Source organism: Meles meles, chromosome 16 (genome assembly GCF_922984935.1).
Source record: "Meles meles chromosome 16, mMelMel3.1 paternal haplotype, whole genome shotgun sequence".
Classification (NCBI taxonomy): domain Eukaryota; kingdom Metazoa; phylum Chordata; class Mammalia; order Carnivora; family Mustelidae; genus Meles; species Meles meles.
In genome coordinates, this window is record NC_060081.1 from 64601127 (window position 1) to 64622795 (window position 21669).

General features: G+C 52.0%; 1 protein-coding gene across 3 annotated transcripts in view; it reads right to left on the bottom strand.

The window, feature by feature from the left end:
- Positions 1 to 5023: 5023 nt before the first annotated feature.
- CHD6 (chromodomain helicase DNA binding protein 6) overlaps positions 5024 to 21669 on the bottom strand; it is a 195332-nt gene continuing 178686 nt past the window's right edge. For all 3 annotated transcript variants that reach the window (XM_045980678.1, XM_045980679.1, XM_045980680.1), the window contains 6 exons: positions 19387 to 19538; positions 18804 to 19010; positions 17143 to 17595; positions 15347 to 15538; positions 14221 to 14340; positions 5024 to 7928 (listed from right to left, as the gene is read on the bottom strand). In XM_045980678.1, coding sequence (XP_045836634.1) covers positions 7032 to 7928; positions 14221 to 14340; positions 15347 to 15538; positions 17143 to 17595; positions 18804 to 19010; positions 19387 to 19538 — 2021 coding nt within the window. In that variant the 3' untranslated portion in view covers positions 5024 to 7031. The remainder of the gene's footprint in view (positions 7929 to 14220; positions 14341 to 15346; positions 15539 to 17142; positions 17596 to 18803; positions 19011 to 19386; positions 19539 to 21669) is intronic.

Below are 21669 nucleotides of genomic sequence, written 5' to 3' on the forward strand. Positions count from 1 at the left end.
GTCAGGGCAAGAGGTTTCTGGTTTCCAGAATCCACACCCCTTCCTGTTGCCTGACATCCGACCCCTGGCCCTCACGGTCGTCAGCTGCCTCGGCCGCTGGGGGTGGGAGTCCACAAACACGGCCATGGTTTCTTTGTCCTCTTTGGGCTTGGCCATTCAGGGGGGACGGACATGCCCACAGCTCTGCGCCCTGCCCGTCCCTGGGAAAAACACAACGAACTGCTCCCCTCGCCCAAAGGGGATGGAGAGAAGTGTGGCCTGACAAGTTCTTGATGAACCCCTGGCACATCTTTAAAAATCCCTCCAACAATGGTGCCCACTAGGGTTGATGTCACACGGAGTTAGCCGGATCGCCCACCTTCCTTTCCAGAAAATGTCCCCTGCCACAGCCCACGACTGCCTGCGCCCAGTGACGGCCGGCCCATCGCCGCTCCTTCTGGCTGCCTGGGCGTGTTCCCACTAGAGGTCGGGAGACCGCGACGTCTGGCAGATGTAGCCGTTCCTCGGGCCAGTGCTGTCCCCCCGACCAGACTTTGGGGTCCCCCACTGCAGAATGCTGTCTGATCTGTCTCCCCAGATCCCGCCTTGCTCAGCGCACGGCAGAAGAGGCCGGGAGTCCTCAGGCAGGGTTCAGGGCCCCCCAGCTATCGGTCAGATGAAGGCTGAGCTGGCCACCGACTGGGGCCCGATGAGGTGTGTCTGCTGTCCTCGGTCACAGGTGTGGGAGGCGGAGAGATGGAAACTCACTCATCCCTGTACGGATGTGGTCCCAGCTACTCTTTCCTGTGTTCCTCTCGACTCTGCTTCCAAGCCACGGAGGGTTCCCAACCACGGTGCCTTGCACTCCGCGCTCCCACGTCTGGCCTTCCTGTTGCCCGGCTCCAGGTGGGGAGGTGACCGAGAGGGCTCCTCCCCCAGGCCTGTCTTCCTGGAGGCTTCCCCTCTGGCCACGCTGCAGGTAGAGAGCTCACAGCCACTGGCTGAGGCCTGTGTCACCAGCCCCTTCCCAAGGCATGGCGGGGGGAGAGGGGGGTGTTGCCTCCTGGTCCTCAGGCCATGTCACATGTCTCCCTCTGGGTCGTGTCCTCCTGACTCTGCCCCTCCTGTCCTTGCTGGGTCCTCTCTCTAAAACCTGCCTAGCTCCTAATCTGTCCTCTGGCACTCTTGAGGGGGAGGTGGCCCTTCAGGACGCATGTCTACAGTCCCGTGCTACCTTGAAGTCTGTTTTATCTTAAAAGTAGATGTCACTCTTTCAAACTACTGTATGATTCATATTTAGGCAAAACCATGTTCAAATAAATAAAATACTTTAAATGACTTAGTTTTTGGACTGAATCTGTGAATAAAACCGATGCTCTACGCGCCGATGGTTTCCGTGAAGGGCCAGGCGGTGCGGACTTCGGCTTTGTAGGCCTGGTGCTGTGCGACTCTCCACAAACGGCCGGGGAAAGGACAGAAAGGAATGGGCATGGCTGGGCTCTGGTGTGATTTGCACATGTCATGAAATAGTCTTCATCTTTTGATTTTTCCACTATTGACAAAGGTCGGGTCCGCTCATGGCCTGGGGACCGGGCAGAAGCGGACGACGGCTGTGCTCCGCGGACTCCGCGCTGGGACGGGGCTGGGCCTGTGGTCCCGCCGTCCGACCCACCTCGGAATCCCCGCTGACAGCTGGCGACGGCCTTCCTGAGCCTTGTCCTCGTGTGGAGGACGCGCTGTGGGATGAGCTCCCGCATGGCAGGGGCAAGCGCCGTGGGCAGAACCGAACGGACGCCCCCCCGGAGGCAGTGCTGAAGCCGCCATGGGGGAGGGTCACGGCCGGGCCCCCTGGGGGCGAGGAGCTCTTTCACCTCCCTCTCTTCCCGGCGGCTCCTGCGGCACCCAGTATGGTGGTGGCAGGCAACCCACGGACACCCTGGGCTGAGGGGTGAGCAGACCACACACCGAAAGTCTGGATCAGAGCTCTCCCAGCTGGGGTTTCTGGTCCTGCGTACTCCAGCCTTGTCGCGGATGCTCGGTTCCAGCCTTGAGAGACGGGCTGTGTCACGGGCGAGCTGCCCCTCCTCTCAGTCCCGGACTTCCCTGTGGCCCTTCCAGCGGCGAAGTTACACACCCCCTGCCATTTCTCACTAAGTCCGGCTGCTGCTTCTCACATGGCCCCTTTCACCTGGGCTGGTGAGTCCGAGCACCATGAATGAGACTCCAAGAACGCCCTTAGGCTAGCAGAGCGGGATGGGAAGGAGACCCCTTCCCCCGGATAACTGGGCTCAGGGTGGCCGGCACCAGAATGGCCCCTTCCCCCCGCTCATCATTCCTTTCACCCTCTTTCCCAAAGCTGCCTTGGAGGGGCGGCTTGCTCCAGGCCTCAGACTAGATCCCGATCTGCTCAGCTAATGGCTCTGGAATCTTCCTGGGCCCCCAAATTCCAGTTCTGCCAGGTACTGTTTGGGTGAATGGACAAGTTATCTCACCTCTCTGGGCCTCAGTGCTCTCATCTATAAATTGGGGATTTTTGAATTATCGAGGGGATTGAGAATATGGCCACAAAGCCCTCAGAGCGAGCCCCAACCCGAGGAAGTGCCAAGGAAACACTGTGGGCGTGCACTAAGACACTGAGGGAGGTTATCGGAGGAAATACAGGCTGGCTGGTTAAATTCAAATTCCAGATAGAAGTTTTTATTAAGTGCGTACTGAATACTGCATGGGATATACTATACGAAGAAAATCAGTGTATCTGAAATTAAAACTAACTGGGTGTCATTTTCCTCCTTCCATCTGACAACTCTATGCTCAAGGAGGCCCCACAGATCCAGGAGGGGCCCGGGGCTTGGAGCAAGCCCTTCCTTTTCTGTGATTTCCCCGCGACATCCTTGATTCCATTACCCTCTTTCCAGGGGACCGGTGCTCCTTCCCTCACCGGCTACTCAAAAGCAGTAAAGACACATGGCTCAGGTATAAGCCTACTTTTCAGCACTGGACGTTGGTCAATGCCATCAACCCCATCGACAACTCTTTGGGTGCGAGTTAGAATTCTCCCTTTTCCCTCCTACAGATGAGGAAACAGGCTTGGAGAAGTAGAGATGTGGCCCTCATCCCTTCCCCTAGAAGCCACCTGTTTTCCCCTTGCCCCCGTCTCCATTCTGGGGGCCCCTTCGTCCTCAGACAAGGGCTGAGAGCCAGAACTGACAACAGGACGGTCTCCACAGGGCTAGCTTCAGTCACCCTCGCCCACACCACCTTCCTCGCGGGGCTGGACTTAGCTCACCCCTTTCCCTTACTTCCCAGCTCACCCCACAGACCCTGCCGAGTCTGGATTAGGAGGGGGGGGCCCGGTGCCGGCCCCTGGGCAGCGTGTGAGCTGGGGCTGTGAGCAGCCACGGTCTAGAACCAAGGTGCTTGTCACTGGGCTCGGTGAACCCCACTGCTGACCTAAGAAAGAGATCCTTCTCTGACCAGGCGGATCAGCAGCAATTCTTGCAAGAAACCATTTTAAGGAATTCGCTATAAATGCATCAAGCATAAAGGTTTCCAGAGGGTGTGGCACAACTGTTCTGTTTCCCCTGGTGTCCATATTTCTGAGTGCCACTCAGTCCTATCTGGTCTCTGAGGTGGAGTGGGTCCCAGAAGGGCATCACGAAGGCTGGTGGGACCTAGCCCCAGCTCCGTTCTCTGCGCTTGATGACTTAGCTGTGCAGCCTTCTGTTGGCTTTCATCCAGCAGCCTGGATGCCAGCGTCCCTCTACCCAGCAACAAAGACGCTCTGAAGACAAATGAGGTCACTTACGGCAAACACACACAAAACACCGCAACACAAGCCCAGCGTGCTCTAATTTGCTCTCCTCTGCCCTCACGGAGGGAGAATCTACCAGGGCAGGCTCCCAGGTCAAGAGGGAACCCAAGCCTCTTTCCCGCTCATGCTGCATCAGTTATCACCCTGCCCAGAATGAGGGCTCTGCGCATCTGGATCGGAGGTCTAGAGAGACTGTGGTACATCCTTCCTTGAGAAACTGCAGTGGAAGACTCCGAGGCCTTGGTGAACCATCCCTCGGGCGTCCTCCCTGCTCTTCAGCCACCATCTGTTGGTGGGAGGCACCGGTGGGTCTCCTGCTCCCAGTCTGGGACGTCGACTAAAGACCACCAAATCCTTAATGAGCCTCAAGGAAACCAGCTACTGAAGCATTCCTGTGTTCTCAAGCCCGTTCTGAGCCCTCGGAGGTACCCCGCTCCCCGCGAAGTCCCAGGTGTGTGATTTGAGGGGCGTGCTTCTAGAAAGGGGTTTACGAAAGTGGCACAGGTGAGGCATCAGCTGTGAGTGCCCAGGCCCCAAGCCTGGGAAGCGCGAACTTGGCTGCGCTCCCTTCCGTGGCATGGGTCATAAGCAGTGTTCTGGTGGTGAGATCTGGCCAATCCACCCCCAGGAGCGAATCCTTAACGAGCCCCAACAGTGTGCCCAGAACAACCTGGGCACCTCGGAAAGATTGTGGACTGCTGTGTGCATAGGGTATATTCACACGAGGCCCAGGCAGCAAGAGACATCCAAGTGCCACTGAATTTGACTTTTAAAATTGTTTTTTTTTTTTTTTTAAATCCAGGATCAAGACCACAGACAATTTATTATGTGAGACACGGGGGTGAAGAATGACCAAGGAGAGTTATGGCTGTGAGTGACATGGAATTTAGATGAAAAGGCTCAAGTTTGCTGAAGAGAGTTTTAGATTTGGCTTTTGCTCTTGGAAACGTCAAAATAATCATAAGAAGCACTTATGCCTTACAGAGCAAATAATCCACAGAGTGTCATTTTCATTTTGCAAACAGGGACACAACAGCAGTCAAAGATAAGCCTAAACACCCAGAGAGTTAACATACAGGTTCGGTAAGATATAACAAGGGATTTAGCATGCTGGTGGGTTTTTAAATCAAATCCATATTGAACCCTGTGACCTATGGGAGGTTCTAAGCGGAACCTGGAGAAAGCAGCTTTTCCATACAAAACAACGCCGACGACAAAGGGAAACCCAGGCTCTGCTGGATGTCTATAATACTCATTTGCAGTAAGGCTTTCAAGATACATGAATTTTTATAGCATTTGTATTTTAAGGATTTAGGGCAAATACATTTTTTTTTCTACTTGATAAAAAGAAAATTAGTACTTAAAAGGTTCAAAAATATATCGATTGAGTGATTTTTTTTTACATAAATAAATTATATTGATTTTTAGGATTTAACAGCTGAAAAAACCCTTTCTGCTTCCACTGGAGGCAAAACTGAACAAAATGTTAGTTAAATAGAGAGCAGCATTTCTAAGAAATCTGTTGTCAGCATTTAGACCATCTATGCTACAAAGATGTCATTAAATAGGATTTGCTCATTCGCTGGATTCTTCATACTCATGTGATCAGTTACAGAATTCCTTATTTTTATCTGATTCATAACGCTGGGACTCCACGGTCTGAAAATACATCTGATTTTCTTTTTTTCCGGTCACAATTTAACAGACTTCTTTGAGATGCTCATTTTAACATTTACATAATTTATAATCCCAAATGTATAAAAGACAATGACAAAAGCATCATAAATAAATAATGCAAACTGAAATAGTTATGTCGAACTTTTGGACCTTCTGATAAATTAGCAAAACTGTAACAGAAAAAGTAAAAAATACAGTAAATCGTGACAACACAAAGTGAAACTGGTACTAGTAACACTTCCAACATTTCCAACGGTCCTGCACAGCCCTGTGCCCCCCCGGAGTCCTGAACCATGAGCTTATTTCAAATCTCAGAGCATGAACTGTCGATAAAGGACTAAGACCCTCAGGAAGGATGGAACACGAGTGGAGAGGGGCAGGAGTTGGGGTGAGCGCCCCTCAGGCAGGTGCTTCCCGAGTGAGGAAGAAGGGAAAATGTTAATTTGCAATGGTCTCGGCTAACTTGATTTGGAATCTGGGTCCAACTGTAAAATGGAAACCGGAGAGAGAAAAAAAAAAAAAAAAAAGAGAAGAAACAAACGTTCACAGTAATTTTATAAAAGGTGGCACACACATGTTCTGACAACCTCAAATAATTTTGACGGAGGGACCTACCAAAGTGTAAGAAGTGTTGAGTGACGCTACTCTCCCAGGCTCCAGAAAGAGCCTTATTCTTGGTGAAGGGAAGCGCAAGGTAAAAACCCGTGCGGGCCCTGGTAGTGGCCGGAGTGACTCTTGAGAATGAGGGGACCAGATGCCAGCTGCGTGCTTATGAGCCGCGTGTGGCCCCCCGAAGGGCAAGCCCCACGCCAGCCCCCCGCGGCTGGCAAGAACTCTGGGGGTGTAAAGCTTCCTCATCCTGAGAGTGAGCCTCTGACCTGGGGGAGAGCGCATGCGTGTGCATGACGATGCCTGGTCAGCGTTCCTCCTTGCTGCACGTGTCTGAGATACCATGAAGGGGGATGTCCTGCTGCTACCAGTAAGGTTTCTGTTTTATAAAGAAACGAATATATGCATTTTCAACCGTTAGTGATATACTTCTGTCTATACTACTCAGTCATCATGATAAAATAGGGAAATATCGGAACGAAAAAATATGCACCAGCATTTCCTGTTCCTGTGCTTTTCGGTTTCCCCATGACATGCTTCCCATTCAACACAGCTCAGGGAAAAGAGGAGCTCCTCGCGGTCTCCATTCTTCGGCCCTCCGGTGGTGAGTCCCTAGACAGCTCTCTTTGCCATTGCCCCTCCTCAAGTAAGTGGGAAACTTGGAGGAGCGGGGGAGGGGCGTGTCACTAAGTACTGCATCAGCTACGGCTGCTGGAATGAACGAGTGGGTAACAGAACGAGAATTCTGTGCCTCCTACACTAGGGCGACAACACTCAGCTAATGAAGTGGCAAGACCCTGCGACTATTAACATCCGTGACCACAGTTCTCAGAAAATTAGGTAGATAGTCTTACTTATGGAAACACAGGTTCTTATGAAGGTGAAGTGAGGAAGTAACAAACCTTTATGGGATAAGAAACTTACAAGTCACAATCATTTCTTAAATGAAAAAGTTCTAATTGGTGTCACTGTTAGAGTCTTTGAGGCCCCCCTCCCTGGCCTGGGCTGCATGTTCTCTATCGGGGGGCCCGGGGGCCCTGGATTCTGGGCAGTTCTGATCGCTGCCTGGCTCCTTTTCGGACCCGGCAGTGGGCTCTGGGTTGGGGTTCAGACTGTCCCCTTTTGTTTTCTTCTTCTTCCTCTTCTGGCTCTCCAGACCTATCACCTCAGAGTGTCTGGCCTGCTGCATCGCCGGCAGAGCCATGCCCATGCCAGGGGAGAGAAACATGGATGGGTAAATGAGTCCAGGAGACACTCCTGGGATGAGAAATGGGTTAAAAGCCACAGGACTACTGGTAGTTATTGCGGGTTCGGACTGATCAGAAAACGGACCAGGACCAGGCTTGTCTTCAGCCAACGTGTCCGTTTTTACATCATGGCTACTTGGCTTGTCCTCTACAGTCTTCTCGGTCGCCGCGGTCCCACTCTTCGTCGTGCTTGGTGGAGGCGCGGGAGCGGCGGAGGTGCAGGCGGCGGCCATGGGCGCGTTGAGGAGGCCCCCGACTCCAAACATCTGGGGCACCGCGGCCATCCCCGGCAGCATCATGGGCAGCATGCTCAACGTGCTCTTGACCTCTTCGCCTGTGGGCATCGCAGCAAAGCTGGCCGGGAAGCCCACCAGGCCCGTGAGGGGGATGCCCGGCATGTTTCTCATGTTCTGGAGTCCTACCAGGTCCATCCCAGCGATGAGGCCGTTCATGAACAGGGGCCCCATCCCTGCCGGAGAGTCCGCCACGATAGTCGGAGCCTTCAGGAGCTCGCTCCGAGGCCGCCTCCCCCTTCTGCGGGGGCCTGCATCCCGAAGAACAGGCTCGGCCAGGGTGTGATTAAACTTGTTTTCTGGGAGAAACCCCTGAAAAAGGACAAAGAAACACACGATGCGGAAGGTTACTGGGTGCCAGGTGATGGGCTGGGGACAAAGACCAGGGTTCTGCACCAGCCTGGCCTGTCCCTACTGCACAGCAGACCCAGGCGGGTGCCCCGCCCCCACCCCCGCCTGCTTGCCTTGCCAGCTCTTGCCTGCCTGCCTGAGGTCGCTCTCTCCAAGGCCGAGAGCCACCAACCAGCACACGCAGGCGGCATCTGCTCTGGAGAAGCCTGTCAGGGTGCTGGGAGCTGGAGTCCGGATAAGGACACCCAGGTCTTAGTTGAGACTTGCGGCTGGGAACCCTTGACCAAAGCGAGCATTCCTCTTCCTCGTGACACAGGAAGCTTTTTAATGGAAGCAACAGCAACAAAGCAGAGGAGGGGAGACAGAGCTTTGCAGCCGACGGACCTAGAACTTGGTCCCAACTCCGTGACACGCTGTGGGACTTGAGCCACAGCGGTTAGCCTCTCAGAGTTCTGGGGAGAAAGGTCCACGACAGCTATCTGGCAGTTACTGAAAACCAAGTGTGCAAGACGTTATCTGGCCCACAGGAAGTGCTCACTGAAGGGATGCCAGTATCTGCGCGCACCCCACTCCCTCTGGGTCCCAAGCTCCTGGAGGACCACCGCACAGATGCTGAACAGGATGTCTACGTGGGCACCGGGATGAGGGCATTCTTGCACATTGCTGGGGAAAGGCATCACATCAAAGCGACCTTCTGGGTGGCCTTAAGGGAGACAATCTAGTTTTGCTCTGATCAGAGGGCTGGGTTGTGCTCGTTTTCCTGCTGAGCAAAGACCCCCAGGGCCAATGCCCGCAGCCCGAACTGTGACTGCGCCACAGACGTGCAGCCATGCCGGCACCCGGGTCACCAGCCCTCCTCATGGGACACTCCGCCACCACCTCCTTGGACGCTTGCCAGAGAGGCAGGGAGCCGCAGGGCAAGTGCCAGCCTGGCAGTGGGCTTGCTGCAGCCACACTCGCTCCTTCCTCTGTGCCTGTGGCCCAGGAGCCCCGCGGGGCAACGAGGATATACCAGTCCCCGCTGGGGAAACTGCTGTGCCAGGGCTCACTGCCTGCCTGTGGGGAGAGAACGGAATTACTGCTGCAATTACAATGTATCTAACTCAAATCTGCTTTCAAAATGGCCTGAATAATCTCTGTATCCAGAGAAATGCTTTCCCCGAGGAAGCCCCACCCCTTCTCCTGCCTGTGGGTCATCCGGCTCATCTAGGAGGTGCGTGTCCACGGATGGCACTGGGGGCACACGGGCACAGCTGCGGCTGCCGTGCCATCTGTCTTCTCTGTACAGAGGAGCATAAAGAAAACACCCTTCCCTGTGGGGCCCTGAAGTCATCTCTCCTCCTCCTTGTGGTTCCTGTCACAAAGCTGGTGTCATTCTACCACCTTCTCTTTGATCACAGCCACGGTGAGTCCCCAGATGTTTGGACTGGCCGTGTGGGATCTGTAACCCTGGGTCTGTCCTGGGGATGCACGTCGCCACTGGGGTAGAACGCGGAAGCAGGGACAGGGCCCTGCACAAGGCAGCGGGTGGGAGTGAGGCTCCTGGCGCTGCTGAGGCTGGAGGAGCGCACGCTTCTCCAGAGCCACCTCGGCCGCCTTTGCAGGATTCTCAGCCGTCTCTATCAACACCCTCCCTTCCTGCAAGTCTGGAGTGGGGAGTCGGGGGTGGGGACGCGGCAAGACACGGCTCAGAGTCCACCGGTCTACCTGGAGGCTCAGACGCAGGGACCCAGCTGCAGGTCACACCAAGAGATGTGAGAAGGGCCAGAGAAACACTTTTATGAGGACCAGAGTGCTAAAGGAGACAGGACAAGAAGGCAAGGAGCCCACAGATGCTTAAGGGCTGAGACTGGCAGGCAGGTGTGTGTACAGGCAGGAGGGCTCCTCACACCCTGCCTGAGGATGCCCACTTGGACTTGATTCCAGGAGCTCTGGCATCCCCGTTCAGCTCACAGCCTAACTGCTAAAGAAGTCAAATCCCTCGAAAATCCAACACCTCTCTGCTCAAAGGGGCAGCTGCAGAGACGGGGTTGGTGCGTAACATGGGTTCAGGTTCTCGGGGAGCACATGTGGGGTAGCAGCTGGGAAGGGAGGCATGAGGCCCATGGTCACGTGGGCGTGGGCAGTATGGGACACTGGCGACGGTGGCCATCCCAGGAGGCTGGCAGGGAAAAGAAGAGCAGCAGGAGTCACAACAGCACCACTCAACACGCTCTGACCCCGAGTCGGGCGGATGCTAAGGGCTCCGTGCGCATTATCTCAGTTAGCAATCCCGCCAACCCTGGAGCACCAGCACAATCATCACAGCCATTTTACGAAGCACTTAAAGATTCGTAGACGTGGAAAACGTGTATTTCAATGTTCCCAAATCCCCAAGAATTATGTCATTTTTGAAGTTCTACATCTGTCCTTCAAAGTCCTAAAGAATATTCAAGAAAAACCAGATCATGAGCAAAATGCTTTCTGATGGTCGACTCTAAGAAAACTCTTCTCAAAAAGCCTTGGTTTAGAATAGCAGAGGGAAATGCGATTGTTATGCTCTGCGCCCCTTCTTTCTCACAGAGTAAGAGAAACGGGACCTGCTCCCCAGGGCAGCTGGGCAGGGAAGAGCAGATCCTGGGGCTCCCGACCTGGGCTGCCGCATGCGCCACACCGTCCCGTATTCCCATGTGGGATGACTGGTGCCTGCTCCTTGTGGGGCAGTCGCTCACTCCGGCTCTGGGGACAATCACCTGGGGAGCAATTCCTGCCTGGTTCCTATTTCCGGAGACAGAGAGTAGGGCTTGATGGACCAGGGCCAGACTAAAAGCAGGACTTCTGATGCACGCCACCTCAGCTGATGGCCCCGGCCAGGGGAACCACAACGGGTCCACTGGGCATTTCCAAGACCTCTTCCCTGAAGCCCACCCACAGCCAAGAGCCAGGGAAAGGTGCGGGGTGTGTTTTTCCTTTATACCCATAAAGTTCCTTCGTAACTCTCCAGCAGGGAGGGTGTGGACAGAAGTCTGAGGTTGGGAAGCAAACCCAGAGCTTGTCATAAATCAGATGATCTTTACCATACTCTGAGCTCAACCTGGCATCTAGGGCCAGACAGCTCATCCAGACCAGCCCGCATCCTGCAGGAATCTACGACATGCTCCTCAGGTATCGCGATGTCCAGAAGCATCCCTCTGTTGCCTTTGTTGTGAGCCTCTGATGCAGAGAGAGTGCCAAGCCCTCTCGGAACTGGGACCCTGCCAAGGAGGCAAGTCCGGGTTGCCTTCTCCAGCTCAGATCGGAAGAGCAGCAGCAGAAAGGCCCCAGGGGTGAAGAGAACAGCTCCTCATCCACAGCGACGCCAAGAGGGGTGCTGGCACAGAGAGTCGGAGCTCACCACTTCCTGTGGGAGCGAGAGTCCCTCTAGCCGCCCAGCTGCTGCCCACCCCCTCAGGTGCCCCTCCCAGCCGCTCAGAGACCACACACAGCGGCCAAGCGGGGATTTGGCAGCTCTCCCTCCTGGTAATTATACCCTGAGAGCAACCCTGCTTCCTCTTCCAGGGGAAGCCTGGGGAGAAGGAAGGAGAGCAAGGAAAAGGAGAGTCGGATGTTGAGCAACACTGGAGGCAAATGTGCTTTTCCAGATGACACACGGGCATTCCAACTCAAGACATCTTCACCAACACAGGTAGCGTTTATTCCAAAGCCTATGGATTACAGCTCTCGAGCTGAACTCCTGGGTAGTGGCGGAGAGGAAGGTGGCGACCAAGACTTCCCTACTCTTCCCAGCAAGGCTAGGAGATTTAGCCAACAAACGTTCACTGAGTGGAGAGAGACCTGACAACCAAAGAAGGAGGTACATGTGGAAACGAAGTCAAAATTCCTAAACACACAATAAAACAAAACAAAAACTGGCTCTAAAAGATATTTTGGAGGGGGGGGCCTGGATGGCTCAGTTGGTGGAGGGTTGGTTGTTGGCTTCAGTCATGATCCTGGAGTTCCTGGATGGAGCCCTGTGTTGGGCTCCCTGCTCAGCGGGGAGTCTGCTTCTCCCTCTGACCCTTCCCGCTCTCATGCTCTCTGTCTTGCTCACTCTCTAAAATATGAGAACAAAATCTAAAAAAAAAAAAAAAGAAAAAAAAAGACATTTTTGGGGACGACTTGGGGAAATCGGAATGTGGACTAAATATTATTAACATTCCCGTGTGTGGTAATGGTAATAGGTAGGAAGGAAAATATTCTTAGGAGCACACGCTGAAGTGTTTAGGGGTGATGGGTTATCTCGCAAGTTACTGTCCAATGACTCAACGAGAAACGAGCAGAAAGCCTACACACTCATCTATGAGACAAAGGTAACTTCCACCTACATGTGCATGTGCCCACGCACCTCTCACGAGCGACCACCACGTACCGGCCGTCCTGGGAGCTGAATCCCACATGTAGCCCGTGGTGCTTGCCCAGCCGAGCCACAGCGCACACAGCAGAAGGGGCTGAGGGAAAGGAGAGGTTTCCTGATCTGAATCTGTTTCCAGAAGCGGGGGGGGGGGGGTGTCGGGGGTGTCTCCACGGGAAAAAACGAGCGCAGCACACCAGAGAGGGCTCCTGTCCCAGTAGAAGCTGAGGGAGACGGGCCCTCCTGGAGTCAAGCAGAGTGTCTGGTCGTCCCCACTGGGGAGGCTGGGCAGCCCTGGGGACCAGGTGAACGAGGGCTTCCTCCCCTTGCCTTCCTGCAGGACAAGGGACTCTGAGGCAGGGACTTGTGTTTATTTCACGAAGGAGGGAAAATGCGTCTCTGGTAAAAGGCTGGCTTGCAAGAACAGCTGAGAAATGGGTTTTCTGGCAAGGCATCAGTGTCTGTAGGAGCGTGAACATTAATTTCCAGAGAACACGGGGGAAACTGTAGAAATGGGACATGTAGAAAGAAATGGGAAAGCCATGGAGGAAACCATGTGGTTTTTCTGATGTGTGTCTGTAGCAAGAACTAAGAGGCTACAACAAAGCAAGGACCAGAGTCTGTCCTGGATGATTTTTCGCGTGACGCCGCGTGTGGAAGCGTCGGGAGAGGGGGCGGCGGCCTGCGGGCGGGAGAAAGGCCGTTGGGCTAAGGACTACAGCTGCATCAGCGTGCACAGCACAAGCGGGTCTACGCAAAGGGGTGCTAGAGACACCCTCAGACAAGAGAGCAAGAGAGGGGCCAAAGGGCACCTGCCCAGTGTGATGAGTTTTCTAACAAGCAGCCAACCTCGGGACGGGGCCCTGGCCCCATTCCTGCAGCAGCTGGAATGGTCGGGGGACAGAGGTGAGGGAGCGCAGTTCTGTCTGCAGAGCTGCTGGAACCATCCACCAGGTGACAACATCAGTCACAGACTCCTTGAAAACATTAAGTTACAACTTTCTTTTGCAAAAGGAGGAAATGACTAGGGTGGGTGGTCTTCTGGAGCTGAAAGAAGAAATCACATCCAGGCCATCCCACTAAGAAGGGAATTCATACCAGGGAGAGCCACAGCTGGTGGAGCCTCGAGGAGAAGGCATCCGGGGAAGCCTGTGCGTCTGGGGGGACAACCCGAGAAGAGCAGATGCCCATGACGCTCTTTGGACACTCCCTGTTTGGGGAGGACGCACTTTGCCGAGGTTAAAAGCAGGTTAAAAGCAGTTACGGATCATCTGCCCAAGCCTGATGCATTTTCAGGTTGGAATGTTATTACTGCCCCCTAGAGGTTATGACTTTTCTATTCCAAATCGGTCCTCCTCTGTGAGCTACAATTAACTCAGATGCGTTAGACTACAACTATTTCACAGATGTCTTCTGAAGTCTCTTCCAGGCTCAGGACTCTATATGAGGAAAAGGGCAGTGCTTGGAGTCGACTGCTTTTCATTGCCAGTGGGGATGGACTAGGAGGAAATGTTTTAAATGGAAATTTCCAATAATGACATTTGTTAACACCAGAAAGAGATTCCTGGTAGGGGTTAAAGTCTATTTCCCTGAACGCTCTACACTCTACTGGAACAGGAGTAGGGGGCAGTGACGGATATCAAATTTTGGAAATAGTTTTACAAATTCAAACCAAAAGTTTTGGTGGTAAAGGCTGAAAACAAATGACCACGGGAAGTCCTACTGCTGCTCAAGAGGCCCCAGTACCACTTATCATGACTTATCAGCTTCCCGTGCTGGCCTCTTGTCCTCTGAGAAGATGTCCCCTGGCTCCCCACTTCCCAACTGGAGCTTTCCCCGAATCTGCAAGGCTTGGCTTCACTGGGACACGTCCCTCTTCCTTACCCGTAGTCCTGGCTCCTTGGGGACAGCAGGAACCCTCTCTTCCCCACTCAGGGAGTTGATGTCTAATTTTCCAGGTTCCTTACAGCGTGGCCTCCTCTGCTTTGGTTTGTCTGAAAAATTCTAGGAGGCAAATGGAAACCAACATTACAAAACATCCTGTCACAGATTCTTCTGATGAGGGTGGTGTTTTTCAGCTGGTTTTGCTCTTCTCTCATTAATGGCCCTCTGTACAGGACCCTGTCAGGTTAGGGTGACGAAGGAAAGAGCTACCGGGCCCTCACCCAGGCTTTCTCTGAAACATTGGCGTTCCCGCAGCAAGCTGGAGAACAGGCTGTGTGGGCCTCTTGGGTCAGACCGGAGCTGACAAGGTGCTCTCTCAGTGTACTGCTTACTCCCTGGCCTTCTTCTCCTCCTCATTCCCCAGATTCTCTCTCCATGGCTACTTATCTGGCGGGCTTTGTCTCTTTGGAGGGTGTGCATCTGTGAATGCGTTCTCCTCCTCCTTGTGAGCTCTCTACCATCCATGTCTTATTAGTCAGATGTACCCAGGACAAAATGGCGGTGGGAGAGGCGAGCATGTGAGAAAGGAACACCAAGAAGAGACGTCAGCGCTCAGGAGCCCTCTCCTACAGACTTCTAATCTGGAGGATCTCGGGCAAAGGCAGTTCGGAGGACTTGAAGGAAGAGTGGCACAGCTGTGACTCAAACTAAGAACGCACCCCCCCGCCCCCCACCACGAGGTGGTGATGTGTTAACTCAGAAAGAACACAGAGGAACACATTCCTGCACTGGCAGTGTTTACGCAACCTAAAGATTTCTCTGTGCACTTAGGATCGTGCGTGGTAATTCTGGGGGAAGGGGGAGCGGCGCTTAGGCAAGTCCTGCCCTTGTAAGATTCTGCACAATGACTTGGCATAGCATTCTGACATGGGCTGTGACTTCTGTTACTAGAAAACTTCATCAAAGTTTAAACTTAGAAACAAAACCCAAACTTGAAAATGATGTTCTCAGCTGATACAGAGATCTCTGTCAAACTTCCTGGTCTCCCTGAGCACGCTCCTTACTCAAACGCGGCAGCAAATCGGCAGGAAGGAAACGGCAGCGTCAGAGCACGGACAGCACTTACTGCTCCAAAGCCAGGAACCTCTAAGGAGTAGTCCGCCTGCTGCCTCAGCCAGTCAAGCAGACTCTTGCTGGGAATGGCTTTCTCCGCCTGGCTGCCGGCTGCTGGGGCTGGCTCGGGGGCCGAAGCGGCAGGCACCGGTCCTTCAGGGTGTGAGGTGCTCGGTGGGGCCTGCCCTGGGTCTTCATGGACTTCCTGGATGAAGGAGAAACAAGTGTGTGAAGTTACGCATGGCAGAATGAAAACGCACCTTGTATCTTCCCATCCTTTTCCACCTGAGTATTACTGTGCTGGGTGCTTCGGCAAGAACCTCCACAACACTGACCCACACGGGGGCTGCTGCACGTGCTGGCCTTCCCTCTGATGCTCCTCACCTTCTCGTCTGCTCGGGTTGTGCTACCTCCTCTGTCACCGTCAGGGACAGTCCAAGGCCAGTCTACTTCCCGCACACTGCCTCCCACCCCCGACCCCCAGCACCGCTCACAGACTTTCCAATACCAGGAAATGCCACACAGCAATTCACTTACCTGTTTCTCCCTCTATGGGTGGAAGGCCTGTCTCACTCATCTCTGTATTCCCAATGCCCATAATGGGTCTACGAAGTACAATGTGGCGCTCAAGAAATGTCTGCATAATACATTTAAAAATACTCTGCACGACAGAAGAAACTATGGCTTTGCACTTCTAAAAAATGAGACAATTGTCTTAAAAGCTTGCAGGATCGGGCAGCGAAAGAACCTGTCACCTCAGCCTCCCAAATTATAAAGTCTAGAAGACAAAACTTTAAAATACACCGAACAACAGAGCTTAATAATAAAGCTCACAGGTGCTAGTGAACGTCGTCTTTGGCTTGGTTCCCTGACCTGCCACCTTACTGAATAATCTTGGGCAAATTATTCAATCCTTGTTAGCCTCAGTTTCTTCATCTATAAAATGGGAGTAATAACAACATCTTCACAGAGTTGTGAAGATCAAATAGGACAGTTACACGAACACCCGAACACAGTGTCTGGCACAGAGCAAACACTCAATGAATACTGGTTATTATTATTCCTTTTAAAATAAGAAAACATGAAATGTGATTCCTGCTTTGGAGCCTGAAATTCAATAAATGGGAAAAACCAAAACACAAAGGGAAGTCAGTTGTCTTTGACATATTAAGCAAAGTCTGAGGTGACCTCTCTTGACCAGGCATACAGCTTCGAACCTTATCTGTTGTTAACAATGATCTCCTCTGGGTTTAGGCCGTCTTGGCGTGATGCTGGTGAACCCTCCCAGCAGCTCTCTGGGGGACATGCGACTGGCCCACTTCACAGAGGAGCAAGTCAGGCACTGTGTGGGGTGTGCCCCACGGAGCCCAGTAGGTCAAGTAGAAGAGCCAGAATCAACACAGAGAGCAGAGTCGGGATCCTGACCCCTGTTCCTCCCCTGAAGCCCAGGTCCTAGAAAACCCGCTAACCCAGAGCACCACTGGCCCAAACTCAGCCCCGCTGTTCTGCTTCACTCAGTCACCAGCAGCTCTTCTGAGACACTGGCGGGGGAGGGGGTGTCTGGGCTGTGTGTGTTTGAAATGGCAAGACCCCTGGCTCGTATCTTCAGGTTGCATGCAGGTGAAGGGTCCGAAATGGGTTAAATGTGTTTCTAGAAAAGACTGAGGGCAACTTGTAACAAGAGAAACTAACCAGGATATTCGAAATGGGATAAAAGATCCACAAATTAAAAAATCATGTATCTGAGGAAGGGTTTATTACTCAGGGTGGAAAGGTCAAGGTTTTTACCTAATGGTTTCATATACCCACCAAGATTCCTGCCTGAAGCGTCTGCTCCTTCAGAAAGATGAGGTCCATCCCTCCTTCAACATGTTTCCGTCTCCCTCTCCGCCTCCTTGTGGCAGCATCCTCTCTTCTGAGGCTTCCATTGACAATCTGTCCCGTCACTGGATGGATCAGGCCGGCTTGCAGAATCCCAGACAAGTCCATACCGAGGGCTCCTTGAAGTGAACCGATAGCCCCAATCTTAGGGGTGCTGGCGCTCACCGGGAAAGGAGACGTGGCTCCTGGGGACCCCTCTGACGTGCAGGAGAGATCTATTGCAGACTCCCCGTGCCAGCCATTGAGGACGATGGGGGGGTGCCCGTGGGTGGCAGAGAAGTGTTCCAGGCTCCGGGCCTTTACATCCCTCTCCACCTCAAACTCGTAGGGACGTCTGTGCTTCTGTTCGTCTTTTGTGAATACTGGAGCCAGGAAGCTCTCCTGCAAACACACACATGTGGCAAGAGAGGTCTGAATGCCACTTCTGCGGCTGAATAGCAGCTCCTTCTCCAGGCCTGATTTCTTCGGGCCTACTAGGGTTCCTAATCAACTTCTGAGAAGTTCCTTCCACTCGAGACTTCTCAAACTTTAGCACCAAATAACCTGGATAGCTTGTTTTGGTTTTTCTTTTCATTTTGCTTTTTAAAGATTTTATTTATTTGAGAGAGAGAGTGCGCGCTCAGCAGAGGTAAAGGCAGAAGCAGATTCAGGGAGCCCAATGCAGGACTTGATCGCAGGACTTGATCCTAGGACCCTGGGATCATGACCTGAGCTGAAGGCAGATGCTTAACCACTGAGCCACCCTGGCACCCTCGCCCGGAGAGCTTGTTGAAATGTCAGTTCCCTTCAGTGGGCCTGAGATTCTGTAGGTCTAAGAGGTTTCCAGGTGCTGCTAACGCTGCTGGCCTATGAATTACCCCCGGAGGTGCATGACCGTAATCTGGGGAATCAACCTCAACTGTACATTAGAATCCACTGGAAAATTTAAAAAATTCCGACGCTCAGTCTACAGCCCTGATGAATTAAATCAAAACCAGCAGCGTTTCAAGGTCCCTACAGGTTCACCTGCGCACTCGGGAGAGCGTGAGCCCGTGTGCTAACAATGTACCTCAAATTAAACTTGAGTTATAAGCCTGAGTTTATAAAAACTGTTCTCTGATTTCCCTAATTTCTATCAGCTGCCACTATTCTCGTGGTCTTCCAAGACCCACTGGCCCATTCACACCTCCCTCTCTTAGTATGTTGGTCAGTCATTGGGTCATGCCTGCCAACGCCCGCCCTCTGTTAGTACCCATTCTGCCACCAGCCTGGTCGAAGACCTCATCCCTTCCTCGGATCCCCACTCGGCTTCCCAGCCTCTGGCCCTCTTCTTTCATGACCCTCCTTTCCCAAGAACCTGCACACCGCTTACTCCTGCCGAGCTGTAAAGCCCTGCTTTCACCATGCACTTCCCAGAGCCGAAACTTCCATAGCTCCCTGCTGCCTACAGGATAAAATCTTAAATTCTTCAATGAATACCAGTGACTTTATAGAAGGAAAAGGAAGAAACCAAAGAGAAAAACCAAAAGCAGAAAGAGAAAGAAGTCTCTCCACTTGGTAAGTATTTGCTGAATGAACGACTCAAGTAAGAAGTGCCAAGCGGCCCTCACCTTTTGGATCTGGGCCACCAGCGTCGCGCTGCTGCTGAAGCCGTGTTCCGAGGCCTCCGGTTCTGAGGCGCTGCTCCGAGAACCAGCACTGCTGCTTAAGGCCGGCGCGGGCAGTGCGCCCGAGGGCTCGTACGGCTGGCTGGAAGGCCACTTCCCCTTTAACACCACGTGGCAGATATTATCCAGGCGGTTGATTATCACGCGATCCTATAAAAAAGACCCAAAGCTCTGAGGAGTAAGCACCAACCTACCCAAATTCACAAAGTCCCTAGGGATCACGTGTCATGTTTTTCTAACCAGGAGGAGTTGATTAGGAAAATAGCACACTCAGATGTACTCACTTTACAAGTCTTAAAATATTTAAGTTCTATGGTCTGGACAGTGAAAATTAAAGCCATACTGCTTTAAATACGAAGACAGTTTTATCTTCTGGTCTAATTAGCCAAGTGTCTATTTCTTTAATGTCTAAATGTGACATTATTAATACTTTTTCAAGACATTACACATTTCTCTGAGTTTATACTCAGAAATACTCTACAAGCTGAGATTGCTTTGAGGAGAGAATGCATGCTCTGGGGAGTACCTTTGGCCACTCAGAGAAGGAAAACAGGGTCTTCTCCTGGAGCAGCTGAGCAATGGTGGGAGCCCGAGTCTCCTGCAGGTCATCCCCAAGGTCTCCTGCGATGCCTGATGTCGAGCTTTTGCTCTCCTCCTCAGAGTACTTCCCCGGGTAATCTGCAAAGAAGGGTTTAGGAAATTAATCCGGTACTCGGGAGACAGTAATGAGCTGAACGATTAGGCCACCTGATCTGTCTTTTCAAAAACTTAGCCCGTTTTGTGCTTATTTGAAATTGAACAATAATTACCATGCTATTTCTGGCAGAACCCTATCAGTTAAGCCATAGACGCAGATCCTTTCTCTAGGGCTACCCGTGCAAGTCATGTGGTAACTCTGCATGCACACACCAACGGAAACAACCAAATAAAACAGGAGACTGTCCTGTGTATCCAAGAGTGAGAGTGGAATGAGCACCAAGAGGCTTCTACATGCAGTGTGGCTGACAAGAGGAAACTGAACATTGTAATACTCTTGTCCGTTTGAAGGCACAGTCTTTGAAATGTAACACAGCAAGATGATGATAATGACAACAGGTGAAAGGTCCTGAAACTTACAACAAAGGCAAAACAGACCTGCTTCATGTAAAAAATGATGCAAAGAAACCTAGAACATTTAAATTACTTCACTGACGGGAAAGAAATGGAAATGCAGCTCATTCTTTAAGCTTCAGTGGTGAAAATTTATTATCCGTGTGAAATGGGTCTTTAAAGACCCACTTACCACCAAGGGAGGGAATGATAGGGAATGAGCACAGGGTAGCAAAACATCCAGTGCAGAAGAAGTTGTGAGCTTCTTTTCTGGCGAAATGACATGGAATTTGATCCTCTGAAATGTGGAGATTTCACTTGTGACTGTGCCCCAAGTCTAGGGAGCTGCAGGGACCTCTCGCCACGAACAGGACCTTGCTAGGCCAGCGGATTCAAGGATATATGAGACAGATGTGGCCCTGACCCTCAGACTCTTATGGTTTCATGGGGGATAGCCAGCCAAGAAAACAGTAATAATAAATGAGCACAATTATAAACAGCGGCAAGTGCTACAGAAAGAAACAAGCTGCCATGATAGGGAGTAAGAGCAGGAGGAAGGGAGGGCTTCTCAGGCGGAAGGGAGGGCTTCTCAAAGGAGAGAAGCCCCAGGAAGAGGAGGACAATGGTTATTCTGGACGTGCTGAGGAACTTTCCTGGGGGAAAGTACAAAGATGCGGGTAGAAGGGTAGAAGCATTTAGATACTGCTGAATTCTGTAATGGTAGAAAATGTGAATTTTATTCTCGATCTGATGGGAAGCATCACTGAAAGGTTTTAAGCAGAGAGGTTGGATTTCAGTTTTAAGAAAAAGTAATGATATGTGAGAGAAAACCCTGGAAACATAGCCAGGACATCTGGGGCTGGCCCTGACAGCTGTACCAGTCACTGCTCCTTTACGGTAGACTTCCAGGTGCAGAAGCAGACCAACCTCTTCTGCCCCACCTGTTCCATGTCTCCTATGTGTGGAAGACCCCTTCTGAGGTCTGCAAAAGCATTCGGAAAAGCACTGGTGCGAGGGAGCCCACCCATGGGTGTGTGTGCCGCTCACCGAAGCTGCAGCAGACGGCGTTGGTGGACAGATGCTTCTCCTCTAACCCATACTCTTTCTACACTGTGTACTCAGTTCACTGCCTGGATTTCCACAGACTATTTGGTGATTTCCCCCACAACAAGGTTAAAAAAACAATATGCATTTTATAATCTAACATGGCAGCCATCCTCTGTGGCCTAGGCTGAGGACAGACAAGGTCCATGACGTCCCCCTCACCCCTTGTTAGCTGGGGCTACAAGTCGATAAAATTCCTTTCAGTAGCCTCTCTTCATTATCCTAGCTAGCGTGTAAATTTTAACTTGAGTTTGGAACCCGTCTCAAGGGAGTCACTAATCACAAGGACTGAGACCAAGGGTGAGCTTACAAAAAAAAGGAAAGTTAGATCATGCAGGGGAGCTTGCCTGAGCTCCCCTCCCTTTCCTTCTGTGATATAAAAGTCACTGTCTCAGGAGGAGACGGCTGTCTGTCTAAATCCCTGAGTACCAGACCTGGCATCAGGCCAGATGTGAACAGGGATTTTGGGTTTTTTTGACAGTAATAAGGATAAACAGAATGACCTTTAGTCACTATAATATGCCCTCTTGGGCCCGAAGAAGTAAAAACAACAGTAAAAAAAGTTAAAAATCATTTCTTGTTGCTCAGAATCTCTAATCAATGTATTTAAATCCTT